The sequence below is a fragment of the Eulemur rufifrons genome, chromosome 24, assembly GCF_041146395.1.
Source record: "Eulemur rufifrons isolate Redbay chromosome 24, OSU_ERuf_1, whole genome shotgun sequence".
Classification (NCBI taxonomy): domain Eukaryota; kingdom Metazoa; phylum Chordata; class Mammalia; order Primates; family Lemuridae; genus Eulemur; species Eulemur rufifrons.
In genome coordinates, this window is record NC_091006.1 from 7585718 (window position 1) to 7608971 (window position 23254).

Here is a 23254-nt window from a genome sequence, read left to right on the forward strand (position 1 = left end):
ATCACACACATCAGCACCATAACAAACTTCAGAGAGCCAGGAAACAGCCTGGCTGATGGTTAGACACTTAACTCCCTGGTTTAAATCCTGACTCGGCCGGGCGCGGTGGCTCACACCTGTAATCCTAGCACTCTGGGAGGCCGAGGTGGAAGATTGCTTGAGCTCAGGAGTACGAGACCCGGTCTCTACTAAAAAAAAAAATTTATATATATATATATACAAAAAAAATTAGCTGAGCAACTAAAAATAGAAGAAGTTAGCCAGGCATGGTGGCACATGTCTGTAGTCCCAGCTATTCAGGAGGCTGAGGCAGGAGATTCACTTGAGCCCAGGAGCCTGAGGTTGCTGTGAGCTAGGCTGACACCCCAGCACTCTACCCAGGGCAACAGAGCGAGACTCTGTCAAAAAAAAAAAAAAAAAAATCCTGACTCTGCCACTTGCCAGCTACATGACCTCACGCCAGTGACTCCACTTCCCCAGGCCTCAGTCTTGCCATCTGCCAAATGTAGGGAATCTAGTTCCTTCCTTAAGGATCTAGATGAGTTAACACAGGTGGAAGGAGCCCACACAACTGCTCTCAGATGGGCTTTAAAGATCTGAGAAGACACGAGGTTGGGGAGGGGTGCCTGGACAGGCTGAGGGTCCCTGAGGAAGTGGTACCTGAGCCAAGGTGGAGGAGTTAGACAGTGATCTTTAGCAGAGGGCAGAGGGTGAGGCTGGGGGTGGGAGCACCACACTCTAGGAACTGAAAGGCCAGCAATGCCGGCAGGCAGAGTGTGGAAGACCAGCCAGGGCTAAGGAGAGGTGAACTGGGGTGGGGAAAGCTCAGGCCCTGTCCTGGGAGCAAACTGGGGGAGCAGCAGAGGATCCGGGCAGGAGGTTCCTGCAGATGTCCGGTAAGGTGACCGTGGCATAGAAGAGGTGGTCCCCAGTGAGAAGGTGATGTGACACGGGGGGACGGTGGACAAGTCGTGGGGTCTGAGTTGTCAGTCTCTCCTTGGAGAGAGGGATCAGTGGGTGCTCAATACTGGAGGCGATGGGCTTGGGGAGTCAAGTCGATGCCCAGGCTTGAGAACGGATGGACGGGGACCACCCTGATGAACAATCTCTGGGCTGGAGGCCCTCATAGGTCCCAACCTATGGCCTGTCGCAAAGAGGGAGAAGCTGGGACAGTCTTCAAATGGTGATGGAGCCAGGCTAGTGGTGGGAGTCCCGTGGTCTCAGCAGCAGGGCCTGGCCACAGAGGCCAGCCCGCACCCCGCCAGTGGGCACCACATACGTCTGACCATTGGTGGCCCGTGAGGGCGAGAAGTCTGTCAGCTGCAGGTTGCTATCCCGGACTTGGTTGTAGTCCCACAGCTGGTAGTGCCAACTCTTGCCCTGCTTGGAAAGAAGGTAGACAGCTCCCGGGGAGCCTTCCTCTGGCAGAGATGGTGGCTGGCAGGGCATGCTGGGCACTGGGTGGAACAGGCCTGGCAACTCGGGGTCCTCAGCGTAGCCGAGGCTCGGCACAGCCTGCACACCTAGCAGGACCCCTGGAGGACAGAAGGGGGTGAGTGGCAGGTGATGAGCCGCAACGATGTGCTGGGGCCACTGAACCCCACCCGTCCTAGTCCTCTGGGGGCGGGGGGAGATGCTGCCTTTATTCCCAAGTTACAGAGAAGTCAGCAGCAGCCAGTGAGCACGTGGCTGGACTGGGATGCGGACCCAGGGCATCTGGCTCCAGAGCTTCAGGCATTTTAAGTCCTGCCTCCTCTGGCCTGTTAGCGCAGGGGAGGCAGAGAGGCAGCATTAGACGGAGCACATGCTGTCACCTGGTCATCTCCAGCTGTCTAAGGAACAGAGGTTCTGAGAGGAGCCCTCAAGGACATACAGAAAAGCCTCCATCCAGGCCTCCCGACATGCACAAAGCTGGCTTCCTTCAGGCAGGAGGAATGACGATGACAATGCCGATAATGCTTATGTGGAGCACTGTTCTGAGAGTTTTGCATGCTCTGTCTACAAGGCAGTCTTGCGAGGTGGGTACTATTGTCACTTTTGATTTCCAGATGGGGAAATGGAGACCAAACAAATGGAGGACACTTGCCCAGAGTCACAGAGCCTGGAAGTGGCTGGGCTGGGCCTGGAGGCCAGACTGTCGGATCCTAACATCTGTGCTCTGACCTTCTGTCTGTGCAAACACCTGAGGTACCTGCTATCTGCCAGGTGCTGTGCTAAGAACCCTGCAGGGACAAGGATGGCTTAGCTCTGGTCCCTGGCTTGAGTGCACAGCCTGGCTGGGGAGACCCAGAGTGAGGGGCACAGGGACAAAGGAAAAAGGACCCACCTGCGCTCACTGCCCAGTGGGCCTTGTGTCCCTTCCTCTGACATGGCTCGTGGTTGAAGTCCTCATCGTAGCTGGTGCTGGTGTTAAGGCCAAAACTGTGGCATGGCCCTGAGACCCACCCTTTGCCAACCCTGCCCTGCGCCCTCCTGGGCCCTGGGATACGGGATGAGCAAAGGATGTCCGGTGACAAGGTGCTGCAGGACAAGGTCTCTGTTGGGACCGCCCAGGCCACCGCAGAGCAGCTTGGTCTGGCAGCCCAGCACCTCCTGGGCCAGCCTGCCCATGTCAGCCACTGCAGGGTGAGAGCACACAGAGGGCTTGCTCTGTGCCTGACACCATGCCAAGGACTCCAACCCTCACTGTGACCATCTCATTACAAAGAGGGTCAGCTGCTTGTCCATGGTCACAGTGAGGAGGTGGTAGAGCTAGATTTGGAACCCAGGCTGGCTCAAGTCTACCTCATAACCACTCTGCTCTATTGCGCAGGGAGAAGGGCTTGGAATGGGAACCCCTCACTCGCCTGCCAGCACCCCACCTGGCCTCTCTGGCCCCCCTACTGAAGGGTTAACAAAACACCTGGCATGAGACCCTTCCCCACCCAACTCACCGGAGAACATCTCTCCCTGGGCCGTGTAGCCTCTCTCCATGGCCACCTGCACAAGTCTCTCCAGGGGGATGCCGCTGGGGGGCAACAGGAGAGTGCCTGCCATCCACAAGGCCACCAGCCCACACCTGGGGACAGACAGGCCCAGTCCCTCAACCCTTAAGTCATGGGCCCCCCCGACCCTGGAAGCTGGAGTAGGGAAACAGACTTGCCACCCTGGGGGAGTTCTCCTCCCCTCTCCCAGGCCAGGTGGGGAGACCAGACTCCCATGCGTGGGAAAGGCCTACCAAGGCCTGAGCCCAGGGATGGAGAGCTGGTGGAAAGGTGGGGAGAGGTCACCTGGGCTTCCGGGAAGTAGGTGCCAGACGGGAGTTAGAGAGATGGGCCAAGTTCATTTGTTCACTTGCTGGAATTTACTTTTCTCTTGCTCATTAGTTCCAACTGTTGGCCACGCCTGCACCCAGGCCTCTGATGTGGAAAGTTCTCCCTTTCCCTCCCTCCCCTCCTCCCCAGGCTGCCTGGGATGCACTCACTCCCCACGTCCTCCCAGGTCCGTCCTCAGGAAGCCCAGCAAAGGTAGAGCAAGGGCTGCCAACGGGGTGGGGGTCCCACATCAGGGAACATACTGAGGGCCTTCTTGGATGAGGGACGGCAGGTCAGCACAGAAGAGGATCCACTGCAGGTCACTTCGGAACCTGAAGAAAAGCCACAATCGGGTCACAAGGGAACTAGCTCCAAGAGTCCCCCTTGAGCTCTGGCTGGGAGCAAGGTGTGCACGGATGGTGAAGGGAACACAGGCCTGGCTGTCCTAAGGCCAGAAGGCTGCTCCTGGCTCAGTCACTGACTTCCTCTCCCTGAGCCTCAGTTTCCTCATCTGGTCGGTGGGAATCATCCTTCCGCCTGCCTGCTCCCTGCTCTTTCTCTGTTACTGAAAGGTGAAGACAGATATGCAGACTTTACAACTGGGAGCCGGAAAAGCTTATTTGGGGAAATTTCTCAAAGGAGTACCACTATACCCAAACTCTACCTGTGATCTTTTCTCAAGTTTGTTTCTCATGCTGTTAAACAGGGTAAAGATCTCTTAGCTCAGCCTTGAGTAAAACCAGGTATCACTAACATGCTTACTGCCTCAGAGATCACCTTGATAATAAATCTTGCACCCTGGGGAGGCCACCCAGACAGTTTTGGTGATTCCAATCCTCCAGGCCTCCGGAGGGCTCATGCTTTTATTCCTATTCCAAGGCTAGACAGAAGGCAAGGCCGAGGGGATGACCCAGAGCTCCTGGTTCCCAGTTTGGGGCACCCTCTTGACGAAAGGAGATGATACCACAGAACTGCAATTAAAAGCTCAGAGCCCTGCTTGCAGAGCTCAAGATTCTTCCTTTTCTTTTCACTGTGGCTAAGTACGTCATCTCTATGAACCTCAGTTTTCTCATAGGGAAAATAAGATAATAACTCCTACCTCATGGGGTTGCTGAAAGAATTCAATAAATTAATACTTAAAAACACAACAGTGCCTGACACAGGCTAGGCATGTAATAATGGTGACCCTTATTTGCATTAAATTTGCCTTACCTCGGTTGGGGCATTTAGCACACATTATAAATGTGTCTGGAGAGCGTGGAGTTTCATCGTGGGCCTGGGCACATCACTGCTCCCTCTTCCCTTCAGCCAGGCAATCATTAAACCTTTTCCCCATGGCCCCAGCAGGGGTCTAGAACCCTTCTCTCCTCTCCTGCTTGGGTCCCTGGGTGCTCCAGCCTCTCTGGGCCTGGGGACTCCCATCTCATGACTGCCACTTCCCACTGTTGGAGGTAGTCTCGATCTCTGTGCAAAGCCTTTCCATGGCTCTCCAGTACCCTAAGGACAGCCCCACTGCCTTCACATGGCCCAGCATGTCCTGTGTGAGCTGGTTCGCGCCCACCTTTGCAGCCCCATCTTTGCCACTTCCTCATGTTAAGGAAATACTTGCAGTTCCTTGAATAGAACATGTCCTCATTTCACTCCAGGCCTCTGTACAGGCTGTTTACTCTCATCACATATCCCTTGCTTGACTTGCTCAACAGCACTCAGGGTTCCCTTCTCCAAAAAGCCCCCTCAGCCTGGTCAGATACCCCACTGGGCTCTGTCACAACAGTCCTGACCACTCTTGGCTGTCACTGTCTGGTGGGGTGGAGGGTCTGTTTCTCCCACTAGACTAGGCACTTGTGAGGACAGCTCCCATTGCTGGAGGCATACCACCCCTGAAGGGGGCCAGGCAGGGGACTGAAGCAGTCAGCCTCTTTGACCTTGAGAAAACAAGAAACTCCAAGAGATGGGTTGAGTGATCTGGGGAGAGGTGACTGGGTGAGCCCCTGGGTGGGTGGGGTGGCGCATGTAGACCCTACCGGTCCTTGTGCAGCTTCAGGAGCCTCTTCACATCTTCTTTGCCCCTGGGGACTCGGCCAGCCTTCTCCAAAGCCTCCTTCAGGAGCCGGCTCTTCTCCAGGCCGAAGACATGAGGGGGAGCTGCCCCCTTGGCCGGGGGTGGAGGCAGAGGTGGAGGTGGTGGGGGAATAGGGGCCTGGAGACTCCAGGGAGTGGGTGGAAAAGCTGAGTCTGGAGGACGGGGAGAAGGTGGAATGATGGGGGCTTGGGGTGCAGGAGTTCTTGGAGGAGGGATTGGTGGTTTTAGAGGAGAGCATGGAGAAGTCATTTTGGGGTCTACAGGAGGAAATGAAGGGGTTGAGAATGGGATAGAGAAGGATCCTTCAAAAGGGGTTGGTCTCAGGGATGGAGATTTTAAAGGTTTTAGAGCTGAGTTCCAGAATTTGGGGGCCAACCAGTGGGTCTAAAAGAACTCGTCCTAAAATTTGAAACAATGGATGCAGGGATTGGGGCTGACTCAAGTCATGTAAGATGTGAGAGTTAACAGGGTGGGGTCCTTAAATCCGGAACCACATTTGTGGTATCAGCCTGGAGCAGGTTGGGGTGTGTTGGGAGGTTTACGGAGGGAAATTTAGTAGGACTTATTAGCCATTAACTCATTACCTGGGGACAGATTTGGGAACTCATGGGTCAATCTGCGGATATGAAGACCTGGAGTGAGGGACCTAAAGGGTGAGACTTAGGGGCCCATGGCTAAAGAATTAGAGAATTCACATCCCAGGCCCGAGTTTGGAACCTTTGAGCTGACCTTTGAGTCAGAGGTCAAGAGGTCAAAAATGACACCCGGCAGGGAAAACGGCCTAGTTGTGGAGAAGGTCCTGGAATCACAAAACAGTAAATCTGTTGGTTGGAGAAGACTCTGAGATCCGAGGCCGGAGGGAGCCGCAATAAGCGCTGAAAAAGAGAGAAAGGAGTCACGAAATAAGACGCGCCTCCCTATCCCGCAAAATGGCGGCCCCCGCACAGCCCCTTTCCCATGTCACGTGGTAGCACTCGCAACACGTGCCCGCCCCCTTGGCGATCACGTGACAGAAAATGCTAGGCGGCGGGGAAGAGGTGTGGCTTCCAAAGGACTGACTGCCTCCGGAAGAGACAGCAGTGCGAGCCGCGTCCCGATTGGCAAGAAACTCGTGACCGTCACTGATTGGTCAGTAGGCCCGGGAGGCGCTGTAGGAGCGGGGCTTGCAGGAGGTGGGGCGGGCTTTTCTGCCTAGGCGGGAGCCCAAGTGTCGTTTTCATTGGCCAGATCTGAAACCAGGGACGAGACTTACTCCGATTGGTCAAGCTATTGATTTTCCGCGCGGGGATTGGCTTGCAGAAAATCGAAGGTGGGGCTAGGAGGGAAAGCTTTGTGGTCTAGTCTCCAGAACGAAGCAGGAACCGCTTGCGTGAACTGCGGCGCCGTTGGTTAGTGACCTCGGGTGTAGGCGACCATCGGCGCCGGGCGGGTGGTGCGCTTGACGTCCAGGCCTTCCCGCGCCTCGTCTGGGGAAACTTAATGCGCGAGGCCAGGACTCCCAAAACCTGTCCCACCTTCCTTAACTGGCTCTTACATCCGGGTTTTTTCTCCCTTTGGGCGTGTGGGCCAATGGGAGTCGCCATTTAGCACGCTCCGCCTTCTGGGTTGCGTAGAGCATCCTGGGGCTCGTAGTAAGCCTCTCGAGATTTCCCTAAGCACGCGCGCGGGGGAAGGGGAGTCTTACGCACGCTTTGTTGCCCGAGCCGTGCCTCCGTTCTCTCCCGCGGTCCCATTTTACCTGACTTCTTGTTGGAAGGGATATCTTTGAGCAGCCCTTTAAGCCAGGTTGGGACAAAGGATTTGGAGAAACCTAAGGCTAAAATCACCTTTTTCCTTGTTTAAGCCCTACCTCGTTACTTCGCTCCATGGCGGTTCCTGAGACCCGTCCCAACCACACTATTTATATCAACAACCTCAATGAGAAGATCAAGAAGGATGGTGAGTTCTCGGGATAGTCTAGACTCTAGGCTTTCCCGCACGAGCTGGCCCCTCTTCCATCCGCAGCATCCGCCTCACTTTCTCAGTCTTTTCATCCAGCTGGACTGTTTTAGTTAATCCCTTGGCCTTTTCACATGCTGCTTCCTCTGTCTTCAACATTCCCCTAGTTCATCTTACGCTCTGCACTTTAACTTGGTCACTGTTGCGCATCCTTCAAGGTTTCCGCTCACAGGACCCTCTTCCCTCAGGTGGCTGTACTTGGCTAATCATAGGCCGTGGGCATTCCTCATCAAGCCCTGATCTCTGGGCTCTCATGGGTCTCTCTCTCCACCCAGTGGCCTATGAGGTCTACGAGGGACTGGGACTTTCTTGCTCATTGGTGTTCTCAGTGATCAGCCCACAATGAAAATGTACGATAATAATGATGACTAACACTCTGTACCATGGGCTGATCTATACACTTCTATATAAATCTCGATTGCATTTAATTCTCACAAGAAGCCTGTAGGAAGAAGCTATTGTAATTCCTACTTCTCAGGAAATTGAGACTCAAGGTGATGTGACTTGCCCAAGGTCACATAGCAAGGAAAGTGGTTGATGCCACTGGTATGGAATTCTGCTTAAGAACTGAATTTTTGAAATCTTAAAGACTTCCATTTCTTGAGTAAATTATCACCTTTGTTGAACCTCATTTTCTGTATCTGAAAAGTGGGCAAAAATCATGACACCTTCTTTGCATGGATCTTGTGGGGGGATTAAATTATCGGAACCTCCATGCAGTACTTCTTTTTATGGTAACTAGTATTTAGTAAGGGCTAGATAAATGTTAGCTTTTATTATCACCTCAAGAAAATTGTCAGGAGAACTAAAAGAGCCTGCTGGGATTAAGTTTGCAGTTACCAATAAAGTTGCTAATGGGGAAAACAGACCCAGGAATGTAAATTTTACATATGATTTTAGAGTGTGGTGCCTGGTCAGTCTTGGGCAGTGCTGGGGACACACTGGTGACTGAGAACCCTGGTTCTGCCTGACAATGACAGCCCAGAGTAGTCAGGACCACGACTGGGTAATTACAGGCAGAGTGGTCAGGTCTGGGATTGAGAACAAGAAAGACAGGGATTCATTCAGCTTCATGGAAAAGAAGACATTTTGGAAAGCCATGTGGAGGAAGCAGTATGTATGTTACAGTGAGGGTGAAGAGGGTTCCTAACTTGGGCCAACTTGTGCAAATGTTCAGGATCAAAAGAGCCCAGGGCATTCTGGACATTATAAGTAGTTTTGTGGGCCTGAGGCCTAGTGGTTTGTGAATCATGAAGAAGCTTCCAGGGAGTAGTGGCTTGTGGCCGTGAGGCATTTGGACTTCATCCTGGGGGTGTCGGGGAGCCAGGTTGCTCCCCTGCCCTGATCTTGTCCTTTCTGGATACCTTCCCAGCTGTGGAGGGTGAACTCAAGTGGGCAAGAGGGGAGGCTGGAGAGTGGGGAGAGGCCTGGAGTCCAGTGAAATGACTGAGGTCTGAACAAGGTTTGTGGGGATGGAGTACGGAGAAGACAACCTGAAATGGCACCACCAGGAGAATTTTTGGCTAATTGCTTCAAAACAGCCTTGACCCCTGTCCCCACCCCCACATATACCTTACACACATACACCTTTTCTTCTTTCCTCTTCTAGTATCTCCTTCATCAAGCAGCTTCGGCTTTGGCTCAGCTCTCTTTGCATAAGATACTGATATTCTTTTCAGGTCTGGATAGTGAGAAGGGTCCTTTGCTTAGCTTGAATCCCACTTGCTATCAAGTGAGACAGTTTGCTGGTGAGGTGTGGTACTGGGTTCAGATGGACTTGTGTCGTGTGCTCCCAGCTCTGCCATGCCCTTCCCAGCACCCTCGGGATACTCGCCCTGGGCAGTGAGGAATCCTCTGAGAACCTGTTTCCATCGTAGTAAAATCAGGACAATCATAGTTGCCACCTCATGGAGTTGCGGTGAGGATTTAGTGAAGTTATTTCCATAAAGCACTTGACGATGTGTTCAGCTGTAAATGTTTGTGGAGACGTTTGTGTCCTGGAGTCTGCGCTAGGCCTGGGGTGCTGCAGTAAACAAATGGGATGGGCTTATAGCTCTGGAGAGGGAAGTAAACATACCATGTCAGGAGATAGGAGATGCCATGAAGGAAAAGCAAGTAGGGTAAGGCAGGGGAGAGTGACATGGGGGAACTTTTAGATGTGGTCGTTGTGCTGAGACCTGGGTGATTAGAAGGAGGCAGCTATGTAAACATCAGGGGAGGGTGTTCCAGGTAGAGGGAGCAGCCAGTGCAAAGGCCCTGGGGCAGGAGTGGTGTGTTGGGCCTGAGAGAGGGCTGAGAGGCCAGTGTGGCAGGAGACTCAGGAGTGCGGTGGAGTGTGGGCAGAGATGAGGTTGGGGAAGTCTGCCAAGGTCACATTACCCAGGCCTGTGTCAAGGTGCTGGTGGCAATGAAAAGAGGCACTTCCTGAGTGTTTACTATGTGCCAGGTGCCGTTCTGAGCCCTCTGCACATACGTACTCATGATTTTTGTATGGTAGCTCTGTGGGGTAGGTACTGTTACGTCCTCGTCTTATAAAGAGTATACTTGGCAACTTGAGTGGTTCTTGGCTGCTGTTATTGTTAGGTCTTGAGAGATTACTGACCCGCAGCTTTCTGGATACTCTGCCAGGTGGCTGATGGTCTCCCTCTGGGCTGCACTTCCTCTGAAATGGGGTGTTCAGGCCCCAGGACGTGATGCCAAAGCCTCTGGTCACCTGTGGGTATTTTCTTCCTCCCCTGCAGAGCTGAAGAAGTCCCTGTATGCCATCTTCTCCCAGTTTGGACAGATCCTGGATATCCTGGTGTCACGGAGCCTGAAGATGAGGGGCCAGGCTTTTGTCATCTTTAAGGAGGTCAGCAGTGCCACCAATGCCCTGCGCTCCATGCAAGGTTTCCCCTTTTACGACAAGCCCATGGTGAGCATTGTGGGTATGGGGGTTGTGTATGTGTGCCAAATGCTACAGGAGACTGGGTGGGCCTGGCTTAGAGGGGTGGGGTTTAGGGTCCAGTCACCAAGGTACACCTGGATCAGGCTCCCAGGTGGGAGGGGTTGGGCCAGGGGCCAGGTGCAGATGTTCAAGAGGCCAAGGAGACTGTAGTCTGTGGGACATGGGGAGTGGCTTAAAGTCCTCACCCTGATCTAGAGTTCCTGTCATAATCACTGGCCGGCATCTTTGGCCCTTTATGTGATTCTTCTCCCCCACTCAGTTTTTGAGCTTAACCTGATTGGAGTATACCTCCCTGACCCAACTCCCTTGGGGAGGTGACAGCAAGTCTCAGTGCGTGCAGGTCCCAGGCAGGTCGCTTCCACGTGGAGGCAGATCACGTAGGAGGCAGTGGGCCCCAGGGCAGCTGGGCCACCTGGAGAGGACAGAGTGTTGACTCCAGCCTGTCGTCACCTCTGGGTATACAAGCCCAAGGTTGCCACATCTTCCAGTTGACTTTCTGGGGCATCTTAGAAATTGGTTTTTAGGTATGATGACCATAAGTCTTTCTGTGTTGTCTCTCTCCCTTGCTTTTCCCCCAAATTGCTGCTTGGACCACATCATGTACTCAGATATGTCTGAATTTTGTCAGGAAGTCTTATCAACTCTACCTTCAAAACATATCTACTGGCTGCCTACTTGTCACTTCTTCTCTGCTGCTGACCTGGTCCAGCCACCACCCTCGTTAGGACATGGCTTCGACCTGCTCACTGGTCTCCCTGCTTCGACCCCTGCTCCCCACAGTCTGTCTTCCATGCTGCAGCCACCGTGCTCCTGTGAGACATGAGTGAGAGCTTACCTCCCCTGCCCACAACACTGCATGGCTCCCGCAAGAATAGACGAAGTCCTCACCAGCATCCCCTGTCGTCTCTATGACTTCACCTCCTCCCTCCCTCTCATCCATAGTAGCTTCCTTGCTGTTTCTTGAATGTGCTGTGCAGGCCTTAGCTCTTTGCTAGAAGGCTCTTTCCCCGGATGTCCCCGTGGCTTGCTTTCTCCCTTTCTGTCTCTGTACAAATGTCACCTCAGTGAGGACTTTCCCAGCCACCCTGTCTGAAATTTTCACTTCTTCTAAACACTTCACATCTGCTTCTCTACTCATTCTTAAATCTTCTTTAACATACCTTCCCCACTGCATAAGCGTTATGAGGACGGGGACTTTTGTCTGTTTTACTTATTACCGTATTCCCGGAGTCTAGAATGAGGCCTGGCATTAGTAGATTCTCCATAAACAACTGAATGAATGAGATTTAGCCTGGAATCTGGAACTGTGTTCTTGTGTGACTAGAAATCCCCTTGCATAGTGCTCCTGTCCTAGCATTGTCTTCTCAGACCTTAGCCCTAGTGTTTAGGGCTGTCCCAGACTCCCTTAAAAAGATGAACAGTCAGCCAGGCATGGTTGCTCACACCTATAATCCCAGTGCTTTGGGGGACCGAGCTGGATCACTTGAGGCCAGGAGTTCAAGAGGCTGGTGCTTGGGTAACACAGTGAGACCCTATCTCTACAAAAAATATTTTAAAAAATTATCTGAACATGGTGGCCCATGCCTATAGTCACTACTCAGGAGGCTGAGGCAGGAGGATTGCTTGAGCCCAGGAGTTCAGGCTGCACGGAGCTATAGTTGCACCACTGCACTCCAGTCTGGGCAACAGAGCAAGACCCTGTCTTAAAAACAAACAAAAAATCCAACAGCCTATGTATTGAGTGCTCACTATGTGTCAGGTACTCTTCCAAGCTGTTTAACTCAATTTAGTTCTCACACTCGTCCTTTGAAGTGGGAAATACCATAATCCTCATTTTACAGATGGGGAAGTTGTGACCAAGTGATTTCTGCATTTCTCAGTGAGCTCCTAGTAAGGTCTGATTTTGAACCCAGGCAGTTTGGCTCTGAACTTCACTCTCTTAACCCTTCTGCTCTCTTTTTGGTAGCGCATCCAGTATGCCAAGACTGACTCGGATATCATTGCCAAGATGAAGGGCACCTTCGTGGAACGGGACCGCAAGCGGGAGAAGAGGAAGCCCAAGAGCCAGGAGACCCCGGCTGCCAAGAAGGCTGTGCAGGGTGGGGCAGCTGCCCCGGTGGTGGGGGCCGTCCAGGGGCCTGTCCCGGTAAGACAGGGCCCAGAGACCGCCCCTCTTACCACCAGGCCTTCCTTAGCCAGTGGCCTGGCTTGGGGGCTTGGGGATTCAGACTCCTTCCCATTTCCGTCCTCTCTCTCTTTTGGGTGGGTTGAGCACCTGGATGATGGTGTTTCCCTGTGACGTACCTGTTCTTGTCTGCCTGTTTCTCTAGGGCTTTGTTTTTCTATGTCTGTCTCGTGGTTTCTCTCTTTTTTTTTTTTTCTTTTTTTGGCCGTTTGTGTCTTAAGTCAATGGCTATGTAGAAAACCCAGGAGAATTTACTTAACCAACTGTTAGGATTAGTAAGTAAATTTAGTTTAGAAAGGTCGCTGGATTTAAGGTCAATATGGAAAAAATCAGCTTTATTTCTGTATGCTGGTAACAAACAAGTAGACGTCACATTGAAAAATAACACCAAGGAATAAATCCAACAAAAAGTGTGCAAAACTGCAACTGTAGAACATTGCTGGGAGAAATCAGAGACCTCAGTAATGGATGGGGAAGGCAATATTGTTAAGAGGTCAGTTGTCTCTAAATTATTCCAAGATCCAACAGGAATTTTGGTAGCCACTGACTGGCTGTTTTGTTTCTAAATGTCTGGAAGGCCAAGGCTGCAGCAGATGAGAAGAATAAAGTTGGGGACCTGCACAATTGGGTGGAGACATGTTTTAAAGCTCCAGCAATCGGGGTGATGTGCTGTTGCCATAAGGGTGAGAAGACAGACCAAGGGGGCAGGATGAAGAGTCTAGAAACAGCTGTACGTATATGGTTACTTGATGTGTGATCAAGGCACCAGTGGAGTTCAGTGGAGAAAGGACTTTTTCCCCTAGTTATGATGCTTGGCAGTTGGATACCCGTAAGGGAAAAATTAGTCCTACCTCATACCATATACAAAAACTAACGAGGTGAATCACAGACCTGAATGTGACGGCTAACACAGTAAAGATTCTAGGGAAAAAAAAAACAGGAAAAAGTCTTCATGACCTTGGTGAGGGCAAAAACTGGAAGCATCCTGTTCCCAAACAGTATACAAAAAGTGCTAAGTGCAAAAGAAAAGATGGTTGGACTGGACCCACTGATTCAGTCCCGAGCCTCCATGTCTCTCTAGCTCTTGTGAGTCTCGTGGCTCTCTGACTGGGTCACGCTGTATTCGATGCCACTCACACTTTCTCTGCAGTCCGTGGGGGTGTCTGGGCTTCTGTCTGGTCTCCCCATTGTTACTGCTCCTCTCTTGCACCCAGCTTTCCGTCCACTTCCCACTCTCCAGATTGTGGTTCCAGCCCCGTCTGTGCTGTGTGCCATTGGCTGTCTTCCTTCCTTCACTGCCACCTGTTTCCTTCTGCACCTGCCCTTTCCATCTCTGCCCGCCAGTCTTGCTTTTTTCTCCCTAGATCTCTGAGTTTCTTTTTTTGATTTTCGGTTTTTTTCTTCAAGTTTCCTCTAATGGCCTCTTCTCCTCTGCCTCCGGTCTACACCATAATCACGCCCTCTCCCACCTGCAGCAAGTCAGGCCTGCTTTCCGTCTCTCCACAGGGCATGCCTCCGATGACTCAGGCACCCCGTATCATGCACCACATGCCGGGCCAGCCGCCTTACATGCCGCCCCCTGGCATGATCCCACCACCGGGCCTCGCACCTGGGCAGATCCCACCAGGGGCCATGCCCCCGCAGCAGCTTATGCCTGGGCAGATGCCACCTGCCCAGCCTGTAAGTGTCTAGTCCCCCCTGCATTCTCATACAAATAGTGTGAATACAGGACTAAGGTCGGGAGCAGTGGCTCATACCTGTAATGTTAGCACTTTGGGAGGCCAAGGCAGGAAGACTATTTGAGGTCAGGAGTTTGAGACCTGCCTGAGCAACATATCGAGACCTCGACTCTACAAAAAATTTAAAAATTAGCTGGGCAAAATGGTGCGAGCCTGTAGTCCCAGCCACTCAGAAGGCTGAGAGGCAGGAGGATCTCTTGGGCCCAGAAGTTTGAGGCGCAGTGAGCTATGATGATGCTAGCCGACTGGGGGGCTGTTTTAGATTGGGTGGTGTGGGCAGGCTCCCCTGGGGTGGTTTTGGAGCAGAGCTCCCTGAATGATGAGGATTTAGCAGTGGGGTTGGGCCCTGGGGCAGAGGGGAACTGGCATGTTTGTTTGGAGGATCTGGAACGTTAGGGTGGGCTGGAGCCATGTGGCCACCACCTAAATTCATTCCTTGAACAACTACCGAGCGCCTGCTTATGCACCAGGCCCTGTTCTGTGCTCTAGGTATACAGCAGTGACAAAAACAGGAAAGTCTCTGCTATCTTGTGGCCTATGGTGTGTAGGGGCAAAGGTGTGGGGGTTGGACAGGCAGCAGTATATGGTGTGTCAGGTGGGGGTGCTAGAATGAATTCAAGCAGGGTGAGGGATGGGGAGCAGGGGCAGTACTAGGGATGCCCCCCCTACACTCAGGGCCCCCATGCTCATGGACTTCCCTCCCTCCCTGGCAGCTTTCCGAGAATCCACCAAATCACATCCTGTTCCTCACCAACCTGCCAGAGGAGACCAACGAGCTGATGCTGTCCATGCTTTTCAACCAGTAAGTGGGGCCTGTGGCTGGGTGCTGGCTGGAGGGTGATGGGTAGCAGAGACCACCATGGGATGGGCCTCAGAATTCGGCTGGTGGAGCCCTGAGCCAGCTCAGGCTTTGCAGAAAGGCCTGTGACTAAAGCTGTGGAAGCAGAAGGCTGAGGCTGGGCCTGTAACCTGTGAGGGTTGCAGTGGCGGTGAGGTTGGAGAGGTCACTGTGGCCAGGGCATGCTGGCCTTTGTCAGCCTTTGTTGGGGGGTGGGAAGAGTCCAGGCTCTAAGCTTTATTTTTCTAGTTGCTGAAATGGAGAGATGCAATGCAAGGTGTACGTTACATTGAGGCATCACCAAACACGAGCTAGACTGGCAAAAATCAGCATGCTCAAAAACAGCAAGTGGGAGGTGGGCGTGGGTGAACCCTCGTGCCCTGTTGATAGGACGGTTCCCTGTTGAGTGAAGGTGTGGGTGTGGGTGTGGGTGTGGGTGTGGGTTTGGTTTTATTTGCCTGGTGGTTCTGCTTCTGATCGTATATCCTATAGAAATTTGGGACATGAATCTTAACGGGCTATAAATGGAGTATTCATCACAGTGTGTGGAGGGGAGTTGGAGGCAGTCCGGGAGAAGGGTTGGCTTAAATGCACAATGTCACCATGGTGTACCGTACACCACTTAGAAGGAACAGAAAGAGCAATGTGGATGATTCTTTATAATAGTGCCGAGAAGAAATTTTGAGTAACTGTATAAAATAGAAAAATAAGATCACATGTATAGCATATCCACAAAACAATGCATGTTTTATAAGAATAGTAATAGAAAAAAGACATCCAGTAGACATGATAGCCTAATGGAGAAAAGGTAGTAAGGACTGAGAAGAAGGAAATTAGAGAAATGAATGTCATAAAAGTGAAGGTAATGGTTATTTCTCGAGTAGGGGGTGGGTTCTGATTGGGGAAGGTGCAGACGGGTTGCAGTGTACTGTTTATTGATTTAGGTTGCGGTTGCATGGCTGTTTGTATTAAAATTTTTCATTAAAGCTGGCACAGTGGAGTGTGCCTGTAGTCCCACCTACTTGGGAGATTGAGGCAGGAGGATCACTTGAGCCTAAGAGTTTGAGTCCAGCCTGGGCAACACAGCAAGACCCTGTCTCTTTTTTAAAAAATTCATTAAATAATATGTTTACATTAGGGCTTTTTGACTTAGCTCTATATATTAATACATTGGAGACCAGATAATTCTTTTTTATGGAGGACCATCCTGTGCATTGTAGGATGTTTGGCATCATGCCTGGCCTCAATATACTGTATACCAAAATGTCAGGGGGAAATGCTGTCTGGGTCCCTGAGGTCTGTTATTCCTTCTTTCAGGTTCCCGGGCTTCAAGGAGGTCCGTCTGGTTCCCGGGCGGCACGATATCGCCTTTGTGGAGTTTGACAATGAGGTGCAGGCAGGGGCAGCTCGTGACGCCCTGCAGGGCTTTAAGATCACCCAGAACAATGCCATGAAGATCTCATTTGCCAAGAAGTAGCACCTTTTCCGCATGCCTGCCCCTGCCCCCTGTTCTGGGGCCACCCCTTTTCCCCTTGGCTCAGCCCCCTGAAGGTAAGTCCCCCCTTGGGGGCCTTCTCGGAGCTGTGTGTGAGTGAGTGGTCGCCACACAGCATTGTACCCAGAGTCTGTCCCCAGACATTGCACCTGGCGCTGTTAGGCTGGAATTAAAGTGGTTTTTTGAGGTTTGGTTTTTCACAACCATTTGTCTGTCTTATTTTCTTATTCTCCGTGGTTCCCTTCCCTCCGCATCAGCATATCCTGGGTTTTTGGACTTCTTGGCATTTTGAAGTTTCCAACCTTGGGAAAACAAAGGATCATATAGTGATAATTGTCGGAACTTAAGTTACATTTACTGCTTTGGCCATTTTCTATATTGTCTCAATTGGCATTCAGGGCAGGAAATGGAAACCCAGAGCTGCATGTACAGTTAGGCAGGTTGTGTATTGCACAAGGATGCCACATTTAAGGGCACACCATTCACTTTGTTTATTTCAACAATTTCCAACAGGTGACAAGAGTGTTAAGGAAGAGGTCTTTGTTTACCTTTTTCTAATCTGCACAAAGGTACCATCTGTCATAGCAACAGTCCCACAGAAACCATTGTAGGTACTTGGGCAGAAAGGGATTTAATATAGGGAACTTGGTGTGCCTGAAACCATTGGAAGGGTGGTAGGAATGGCAGTCTAGGTTTGAGACTTCAAATTTGTAGCCCCTGATTGAGCTCCACAGAGTTCAGTATGATGCCACTGTTGCTTCTGGGAGTACCCAAACTGACTTGGTCACATGGGAGGTTCTGACCAGATGCTGGTACAGGGTGTGGTGGCCACCTCAAACACGGCTGATCTGCCTTGGTGGTCAGCAGTCAGCCAGGAACCTTGGGCAGGTTCCTGACCCAGATTCCCCGGCAGTGCCTTAGCTGCAAGGATGCTTACGAGAGAGGTGGCTGCTCTGGAGAATGATGCTTGGCATGTGGATCTCTATTTGAAGCAGTTTGGAGGTGAGACCTAAGTTATCATCGTCCACTACTTCGTCATTCTGACCTTGAGCAAGTGACTGATCCCCAGGCCTCAGTTTTCTCTTCCCCAATATGGAAATGAAAGCTGAGGGGGAAGCACTGCAGAACATGGCCAGCAAAGTCCAGAGCTGAAGTGATCCTTGGGCTAAGCCCCAAATGACCTGGAGCAGCCTACCACATGAAGATCTGAGAGAAATGCAAAGATCTGGGGGTGGGAGAGAGCTCAGTGTTTGAGGGAAGGGATGACTCCCAAGGAGTTCCGTTTGCACTGTGTTCACTAGAATTGTGCTTCTCAGTGCCTTTGCTTGTGTGGCTGGAATACAGAGGGAGAGGGATACAGTGTGCGCTAGGGCAGTTGTCGTGGCTACCTTGTGGATCATATATGGAATTTGGATGTGGTAGGCAGCCTCTAAGAAGGCTCCTGATAGTCTACACCTGGCATTCACAGTCTTGTGAGGTCTCCTTTCCTTGAGTGTGAGCTGGGTCTAGTGACTTACTTCAAATGAATGCAGCAATGATGGGATGTTACTTGTATAGTAAGATGACAAAATTAGCCAAGTATGATGGCACACTCCTGTAGTCCCAGCTGCTTGGGAGGCAGAGGCAGGAGGATCTGATCCTGCCACTGCACTTCAGCCTGGGTGACATAGCAAGACCATGTCTCTTAAAAGATTATAAAGACTGCCTCCATTTTACTTGCTTTTGGGAAAACCACCTGCTATGTGAGCTGTCTGAAGAGAGGCACGTGGCAAGGAACTGAGGGACGCCAACAGCCAGTGAGGACAGAGGCTCTCAGTCCGGTTCCCACAAGCAACTGAATCCTTCCAACAGCTGGCTGAGAACTTGGAGGTGGATCCTCCCCCAGTCCAGCCGTCAGATGAAACAGCAGCCCAGGCTGACAGGTTGATTGTAGCCTTACAGGAGACCTTGCACTGGAGGCACACAGCTAAGCCATGCCCAAATTTCTGACACACAGAAACAGTGATAATAAATGTTGGTTTTAAGCTACTATGTTTTGGAGTAGTAATTATGCAGCAATAGATAAATGCACTGGGCTTTGGGAAATGAAGTCACTTCTACCATTTTGTGGCTTCATCAATGCTAATATATATGAGGGGCTGATGATTGATTGTGTTCTCCTTTCTAAATATCCTAGTACTTCGCACACACTTATAAACCTGATCTATGTTCACTAGTTGTCTTCCCCACCAGAGGCTGTCAATATTCCTTCCTCAATGACTCTCAATGGCCTGGGTCAGGGCCTAGGATAAACTGGTCTAATTAGGTCAAATCCAGATTAAACCAGCCCAAACTAGCCATGAATGACTGGAACCCAGTCTAAACCAGTCATAACAGGCTAGAGCCATTCTAAATCAGCCACAACTGACCTAATCGAGCTGAAACTGATCAAGTCCAGTTGAAACTGGTAAAGACCAGCTGAAACCAGTTTTAACTGGTCTAAACCAGTCAGAGCTGGCCAAGACCAGCCATTATTGGCTGAGATTGTTCCAAACTGGTCTAATCTGGTCAAATCCAGATTAAAACAACCAAACCAGCCAGGAATGATTGGAACCAGTCTAAATCGGCCATGACTGGCCCAATTTAGTCAAGGCTAATGTAAACTGATCAAATCCAGTTGAAACTGGTCAAGACCAGCTGAAAACAGTCTTAACCAGTGTAAAGCAGCCAGAGCTGGCTCAAGCCAGCCATGACTGGCTGAGATTGGAACAAACTAGTCTAATTTAGTTAAATTCAGATGAAACCAGCCATGATTGGCCAAGACCAGTTGAAACTGGACATTACTGGCTGGAACAGGTCTAAATTGGTCTAATCAGGTTGAAACCAGTCCAAACTGGTCAAAACTAGTAATTTAAAGTGGAAAAGTTCAAGCATGCGTATAAAAGAAGACAAAATAGTATACTGAATTCCCAGAAGCTTCTACCAGTTGAACCTATTTTCAGCTTGTGGCCAAACAGTTTAAACCAGGACTCCACTCACTTTCTGCCCTTCTCAAATTATCTTGAAGCAAATCTCAGACACCCTGTTAGCTCACTATCAGTTAATATTTAAATACTGATGGTTCCCATCTTATGATGGTTCGTGACTTAAGAATTTTTTAACTTTACAATGAGCTAGTTTGGGGTATTAGATGCATTTAACGATATTAAATTATATCGACTTACAATGAGTTTGTTGAGATGTAGCCCTATCAAAAATCAAGGAGCATCTGTGTCTCTTTAAAAGATAACAATCACAAAGCCATGATCACACCTAAGAAAAATAACAGTTTTGGGCCAGGCACAATGGTTCACCCCTGTATTCCGACCACTTTGGGAGGCGGAGGCGGGAGGATCGCTTAAGGCCAGGAGTTTGAGACCAGCCTGAGCAAAATAGCAAGTCCCCTGACTCTACAAAAAATAGAGAAAAAATTAGCTGGGTGTGGTTGTGTGCATTTGTACTGCGAGCTACTCGAGAGGCTGAGGCAGGAGGATCACCTGAGCCCAGGAGTTGGAGGTTGCATTGAGCTATGATGAAGCATGGGCCACAGGCTCAGACCCTGTTTCAAAAAAACCAAAAGAGGAAAAAGGAAAACCCAGTTTTGAAACATCACTAGACAACTGGTTAGTGTTCAGATTTTCAATATTTTTTATACATACATCTCTGTACACTTTGATTCCGAATCCAAGTAAGATCCATATGTTGTGACTGGTGATGTGCCTGCCTCTGAAGTCTTCAAATCTAGGCCACCCTTCGGTCTCATTTTTTTCCTTATCTGGCAGTTTATTACTTAAGACACTTACGGTCTGGATTTTATCGATTGCATCCCTGTGAGGTCACTTCACGTGCTCCTTTGCTCACATGCCCTGCAAATCTGCTGGGTATATTTAACCCTTACATGAGCCCTGTGAGGTGGGTAGCATAATGATGGCAGGGAGCCTGGCTAAGACAAGTCTTAGTACCCCCACTTATGGCTGTGTACCCTTAGAGGATTCTTTAACTCTACATTTCCATTTTCATGTAAAATGGGGTTATAGTAGCCCTTCCTGAGGGACTACAGAGTATCCATTTGAGTTCAAATAAAAGTATACGGTGAATGCTCTTTAACTTTTGGTAGTTGTTATCATCCCCATTTTACATATAAGGTGAGGCTCTGAGAAGAGAAATAGCTTAGCCCAGGTCATCAGTCAGGAAGCGGCTGGTGAGGGGGAGCAGTGAGCATGATGGGACATTGCCTAGTGCGAGGCCCAACACACAATATTCACTCAGTACTTGGAGCTGAGGCTGTTCCTGCTAATCAATGGGCTGCCTTGTTCTGCCTCTCAGCACAGGAAATTCCAAGGTGGTTTTCCATACAGGCTCCTCTGGTTCTGTCCCTGGAGGGGACAGTATAGGAGCCCAGGTACCTAAGCATACTCAAGTGAAGATGGAATTGAATATCTCAACCTGCCTGTCTGGGCCTCTCTGATTGTTGAGGGGGGCTGTCACTTGGAGTGGCCTGGGCTGCCCTGGGCCTTATCTGGGTATTTCCTTGGGCTGGCAGTCCTCACCCTGTTTTTGAAATGGTTCTGGCTGGGTAGCAGCCTCTAGGTAGGCGAAATTTGGGACGGGTTTAGGGCGGAGACAGGACTGAGAACATAAGTTTCCTTGTGCTGCTGGAGGGGGTGGGGGCAGAAGGAAATTGGAGTCCCCAGTCTCTCCTTGGTCACTCTCTTGCTCATAGTCCACGATGACTTGGTCCCCGGTGTTCCTTGGTGTCATCGTCTTGCTGTCTGCCTTCCCAGGGCCTTGTGACGGGGGCCACCCCATGCCCAAGCTGGCTGACCGGAAGCTGTGTGCTGATGAGGAATGCAGCCGTAAGAGTGGGGAGGGGAGAACTGGGGGCTTGGATTGTTGGCCCGTGTGTGTGTGTGTGTGTGTGGGGGGGGGGGGGTGCTGTCATTCCCTTCTATTCCTTCCCCAGACCCCATCTCGATGGCTGTGGCCCTTCAGGACTATGTGGCCCCTGACTGCCGTTTCCTGACCATACACAGGGGCCAAGTTGTGTATGTCTTCTCCAAGCTGAAGGGCCGCGGGCGGCTCTTCTGGGGAGGCAGCGTGAGTCTTGGGAGAGCAAAAGAGGGAAGGGAACAGGGCTGGAGTGGGAGTAAAGTCGTTTTCCACATGAAGGGAAAATTTGAGGGGGAGAAATGAAATAGAGACGTTGGCTGGGGGATACTGTGACCTACTTTATTTTCACTTTGTTTAGCACTTTTAGGGCATCTTCTGTGGCGCCAAGTTCTGTTCTAGACTTTGAAGATATAATAGAACAATGAACCATCCCTTTTATTCTAATAGAGGGAAACAAGCAATAAACAAGCCATCAAAAATAGCAAATATGTGCTGCTGTGAGAATTAATATAGAGCGACTGGGTGGCTACTTTATATCGAGTGGTCAGGAAGGGGCTTTGAGCGGAGGATATTTAAGCTGAAATTTGGATGACAAGGATGGAGCCACCTATGTGGAGATCAGGGAGAAGAGATAGCGCAAAGGCTTTCATTAGGAATGAGCTTGCCACCTTTCCAGACCCTGGCTTTTAACTCCTCTTCCCCAGGTTCAGGGAGATTACTACGGAGATGTGGCTGCTCGCCTGGGCTATTTCCCCAGTAGCATTGTCCGAGAGGACCAGACCCTGAAACCTGGCAAGGTCGATTTGAAGACAGATGTGAGTGTCTTGAGGTCTGGCAAGAATCTGGAGGGAGGACCCTTGGGTTGTGGTAATGGGCAAAGATGCTCCTACCTTTGGCTTCCTAGGTGTGTGTGGACGGGACAAATTCTTTCCCTACCTCAATTTTATTACTACCTGTAAAATGGGTCCAGTTTGGAGGTGCAAAGATTAAAGGGCTCCAGGCTAATTTGCATAGATAGCACTTGTGTGGCCAAACCTGGCCCCTGCGGCTACAGCCTTTGCTAAATAAAAACCACTAGATGCTTTGTGGTGTAACCGCTGGTTTTTTTCTCCACTGTTTTCCCTTTCTCTTTTTCAGAAATGGGATTTCTACTGCCAGTGAGCTAAGCCTACCGCTGTCCCTGCCATTTTCCCTCCCTGGCTTTATGCAAATACATCAACCGAGTGCAAACTGCCCATGGCTGTGGTCTTTTGCGGGTGGGAGGGTGGGGAATGTACAAAGGAAATAATTCTCCAGGTTCCTGAATCGAGCCAATCAACCCACTGAATGAAGTAACATCAATGGTTGCTAGGCAGAATGTCACTGATAAAAGCCCTTCGGTCCTTGCCGGGTACGGGAGGTACAGGAGACGGGCTCCTGAGCTTAGATCTCAGACACAAGCAAAGGAGAACCTAAACAGCACAACCAGGCGATTGTCCCTCTCGTTGGTGTAGAGAGGACACTACAATGAATGAGCATGAGCCAATCGGACCATGAAGAGGACACACATCGCAGAGCAAAGGTTTCCTTGAAAGATTATCTGCAAAGAGAGGTGGGAAGTAACCTGTGCGTATTCCCACCCCGCCGGTCCCCCATTTTCCTCCTTCCTGCCTTTGAGGCTAGAAATTGCTCCCACAAGCTCAAGATCCGCCGCTCTTGTAGGCTCTGTCAATCCTGTCCTTGCCCCCTGCTTTGCATTCGTATCCCCGCCCCTTGTCTGCTCCTACCC

The 23254-nt window shown here is 50.7% G+C and overlaps 3 protein-coding genes across 5 annotated transcripts; 2 read left to right on the forward strand and 1 right to left on the reverse strand.

Annotated features, from left to right (window-relative positions):
- Positions 1–244: 244 nt before the first annotated feature.
- Positions 245–6277, reverse strand: ACTMAP (actin maturation protease). 2 transcript variants are annotated; one of them, XM_069457281.1, is made up of 7 exons: positions 5318–6277; positions 3557–3625; positions 2934–3058; positions 2489–2618; positions 2327–2397; positions 1276–1535; positions 245–596 (listed from the first exon to the last, which is right to left on the reverse strand). In XM_069457281.1, exons 1-7 carry the CDS (start codon positions 5623–5625, stop codon positions 402–404), a joined length of 1158 nt encoding a protein of 385 aa, XP_069313382.1. In that variant the 5' UTR covers positions 5626–6277; the 3' UTR covers positions 245–401. The 2 variants fall into 2 exon arrangements, with proteins under 2 accessions (XP_069313382.1, XP_069313383.1); XM_069457282.1 differs by having other exon boundaries at positions 554–1535.
- Positions 6278–6705: 428 nt separating this feature from the next.
- Positions 6706–16781, forward strand: SNRPA (small nuclear ribonucleoprotein polypeptide A). 2 transcript variants are annotated; one of them, XM_069458132.1, is made up of 7 exons: positions 6706–6764; positions 7220–7314; positions 10116–10288; positions 12288–12467; positions 14013–14186; positions 14959–15047; positions 16401–16757. In XM_069458132.1, exons 2-7 carry the CDS (start codon positions 7242–7244, stop codon positions 16558–16560), a joined length of 849 nt encoding a protein of 282 aa, XP_069314233.1. In that variant the 5' UTR covers positions 6706–6764; positions 7220–7241; the 3' UTR covers positions 16561–16757. The 2 variants fall into 2 exon arrangements, with proteins under 2 accessions (XP_069314233.1, XP_069314232.1); XM_069458131.1 differs by lacking the exon at positions 6706–6764 and having other exon boundaries at positions 7132–7314; positions 16401–16781.
- Positions 16782–20949: 4168 nt separating this feature from the next.
- On the forward strand, positions 20950–22716 carry MIA (MIA SH3 domain containing). The gene is made up of 5 exons (XM_069458136.1): positions 20950–20998; positions 21320–21452; positions 21560–21693; positions 22191–22301; positions 22624–22716. The coding sequence occupies exons 2-5, from the start codon at positions 21326–21328 to the stop codon at positions 22645–22647; spliced, it is 396 nt and encodes a 131-aa protein (XP_069314237.1). The 5' UTR covers positions 20950–20998; positions 21320–21325; the 3' UTR covers positions 22648–22716.
- The last annotated feature ends 538 nt before the right edge of the window (positions 22717–23254 follow it).

What these genes read in the sequence shown, in the direction of transcription:
- ACTMAP (XM_069457281.1), bottom strand. Translation starts at nt 5,625, where the DNA reads ATGACTTCTCCATGCTCTCCTCTAAAACCACCAATCCCTCCTCCAAGA. An exon ending in CCACTGGGCAGTGAGCGCAG is followed by an intron (nt 1,536 to 2,326) that starts GTGGGTCCTTTT and finishes TCTGTCCTCCAG; the next exon opens with GGGTCCTGCTAGGTGTGCAG. An exon ending in CCACCAATGGTCAGACGTAT is followed by an intron (nt 597 to 1,275) that starts GTGGTGCCCACT and finishes GTGTCTTCTCAG; the next exon opens with ATCTTTAAAGCCCATCTGAG.
- SNRPA (XM_069458132.1), top strand. Translation starts at nt 7,242, where the DNA reads ATGGCGGTTCCTGAGACCCGTCCCAACCACACTATTTATATCAACAAC. An exon ending in CCGTCCAGGGGCCTGTCCCG is followed by an intron (nt 12,468 to 14,012) that starts GTAAGACAGGGC and finishes GTCTCTCCACAG; the next exon opens with GGCATGCCTCCGATGACTCA. An exon ending in AGATGCCACCTGCCCAGCCT is followed by an intron (nt 14,187 to 14,958) that starts GTAAGTGTCTAG and finishes CCTCCCTGGCAG; the next exon opens with CTTTCCGAGAATCCACCAAA.
- MIA (XM_069458136.1), top strand. Translation starts at nt 21,326, where the DNA reads ATGACTTGGTCCCCGGTGTTCCTTGGTGTCATCGTCTTGCTGTCTGCC. An exon ending in TGCTGATGAGGAATGCAGCC is followed by an intron (nt 21,453 to 21,559) that starts GTAAGAGTGGGG and finishes TTCCTTCCCCAG; the next exon opens with ACCCCATCTCGATGGCTGTG. An exon ending in AGGTCGATTTGAAGACAGAT is followed by an intron (nt 22,302 to 22,623) that starts GTGAGTGTCTTG and finishes TCTCTTTTTCAG; the next exon opens with AAATGGGATTTCTACTGCCA.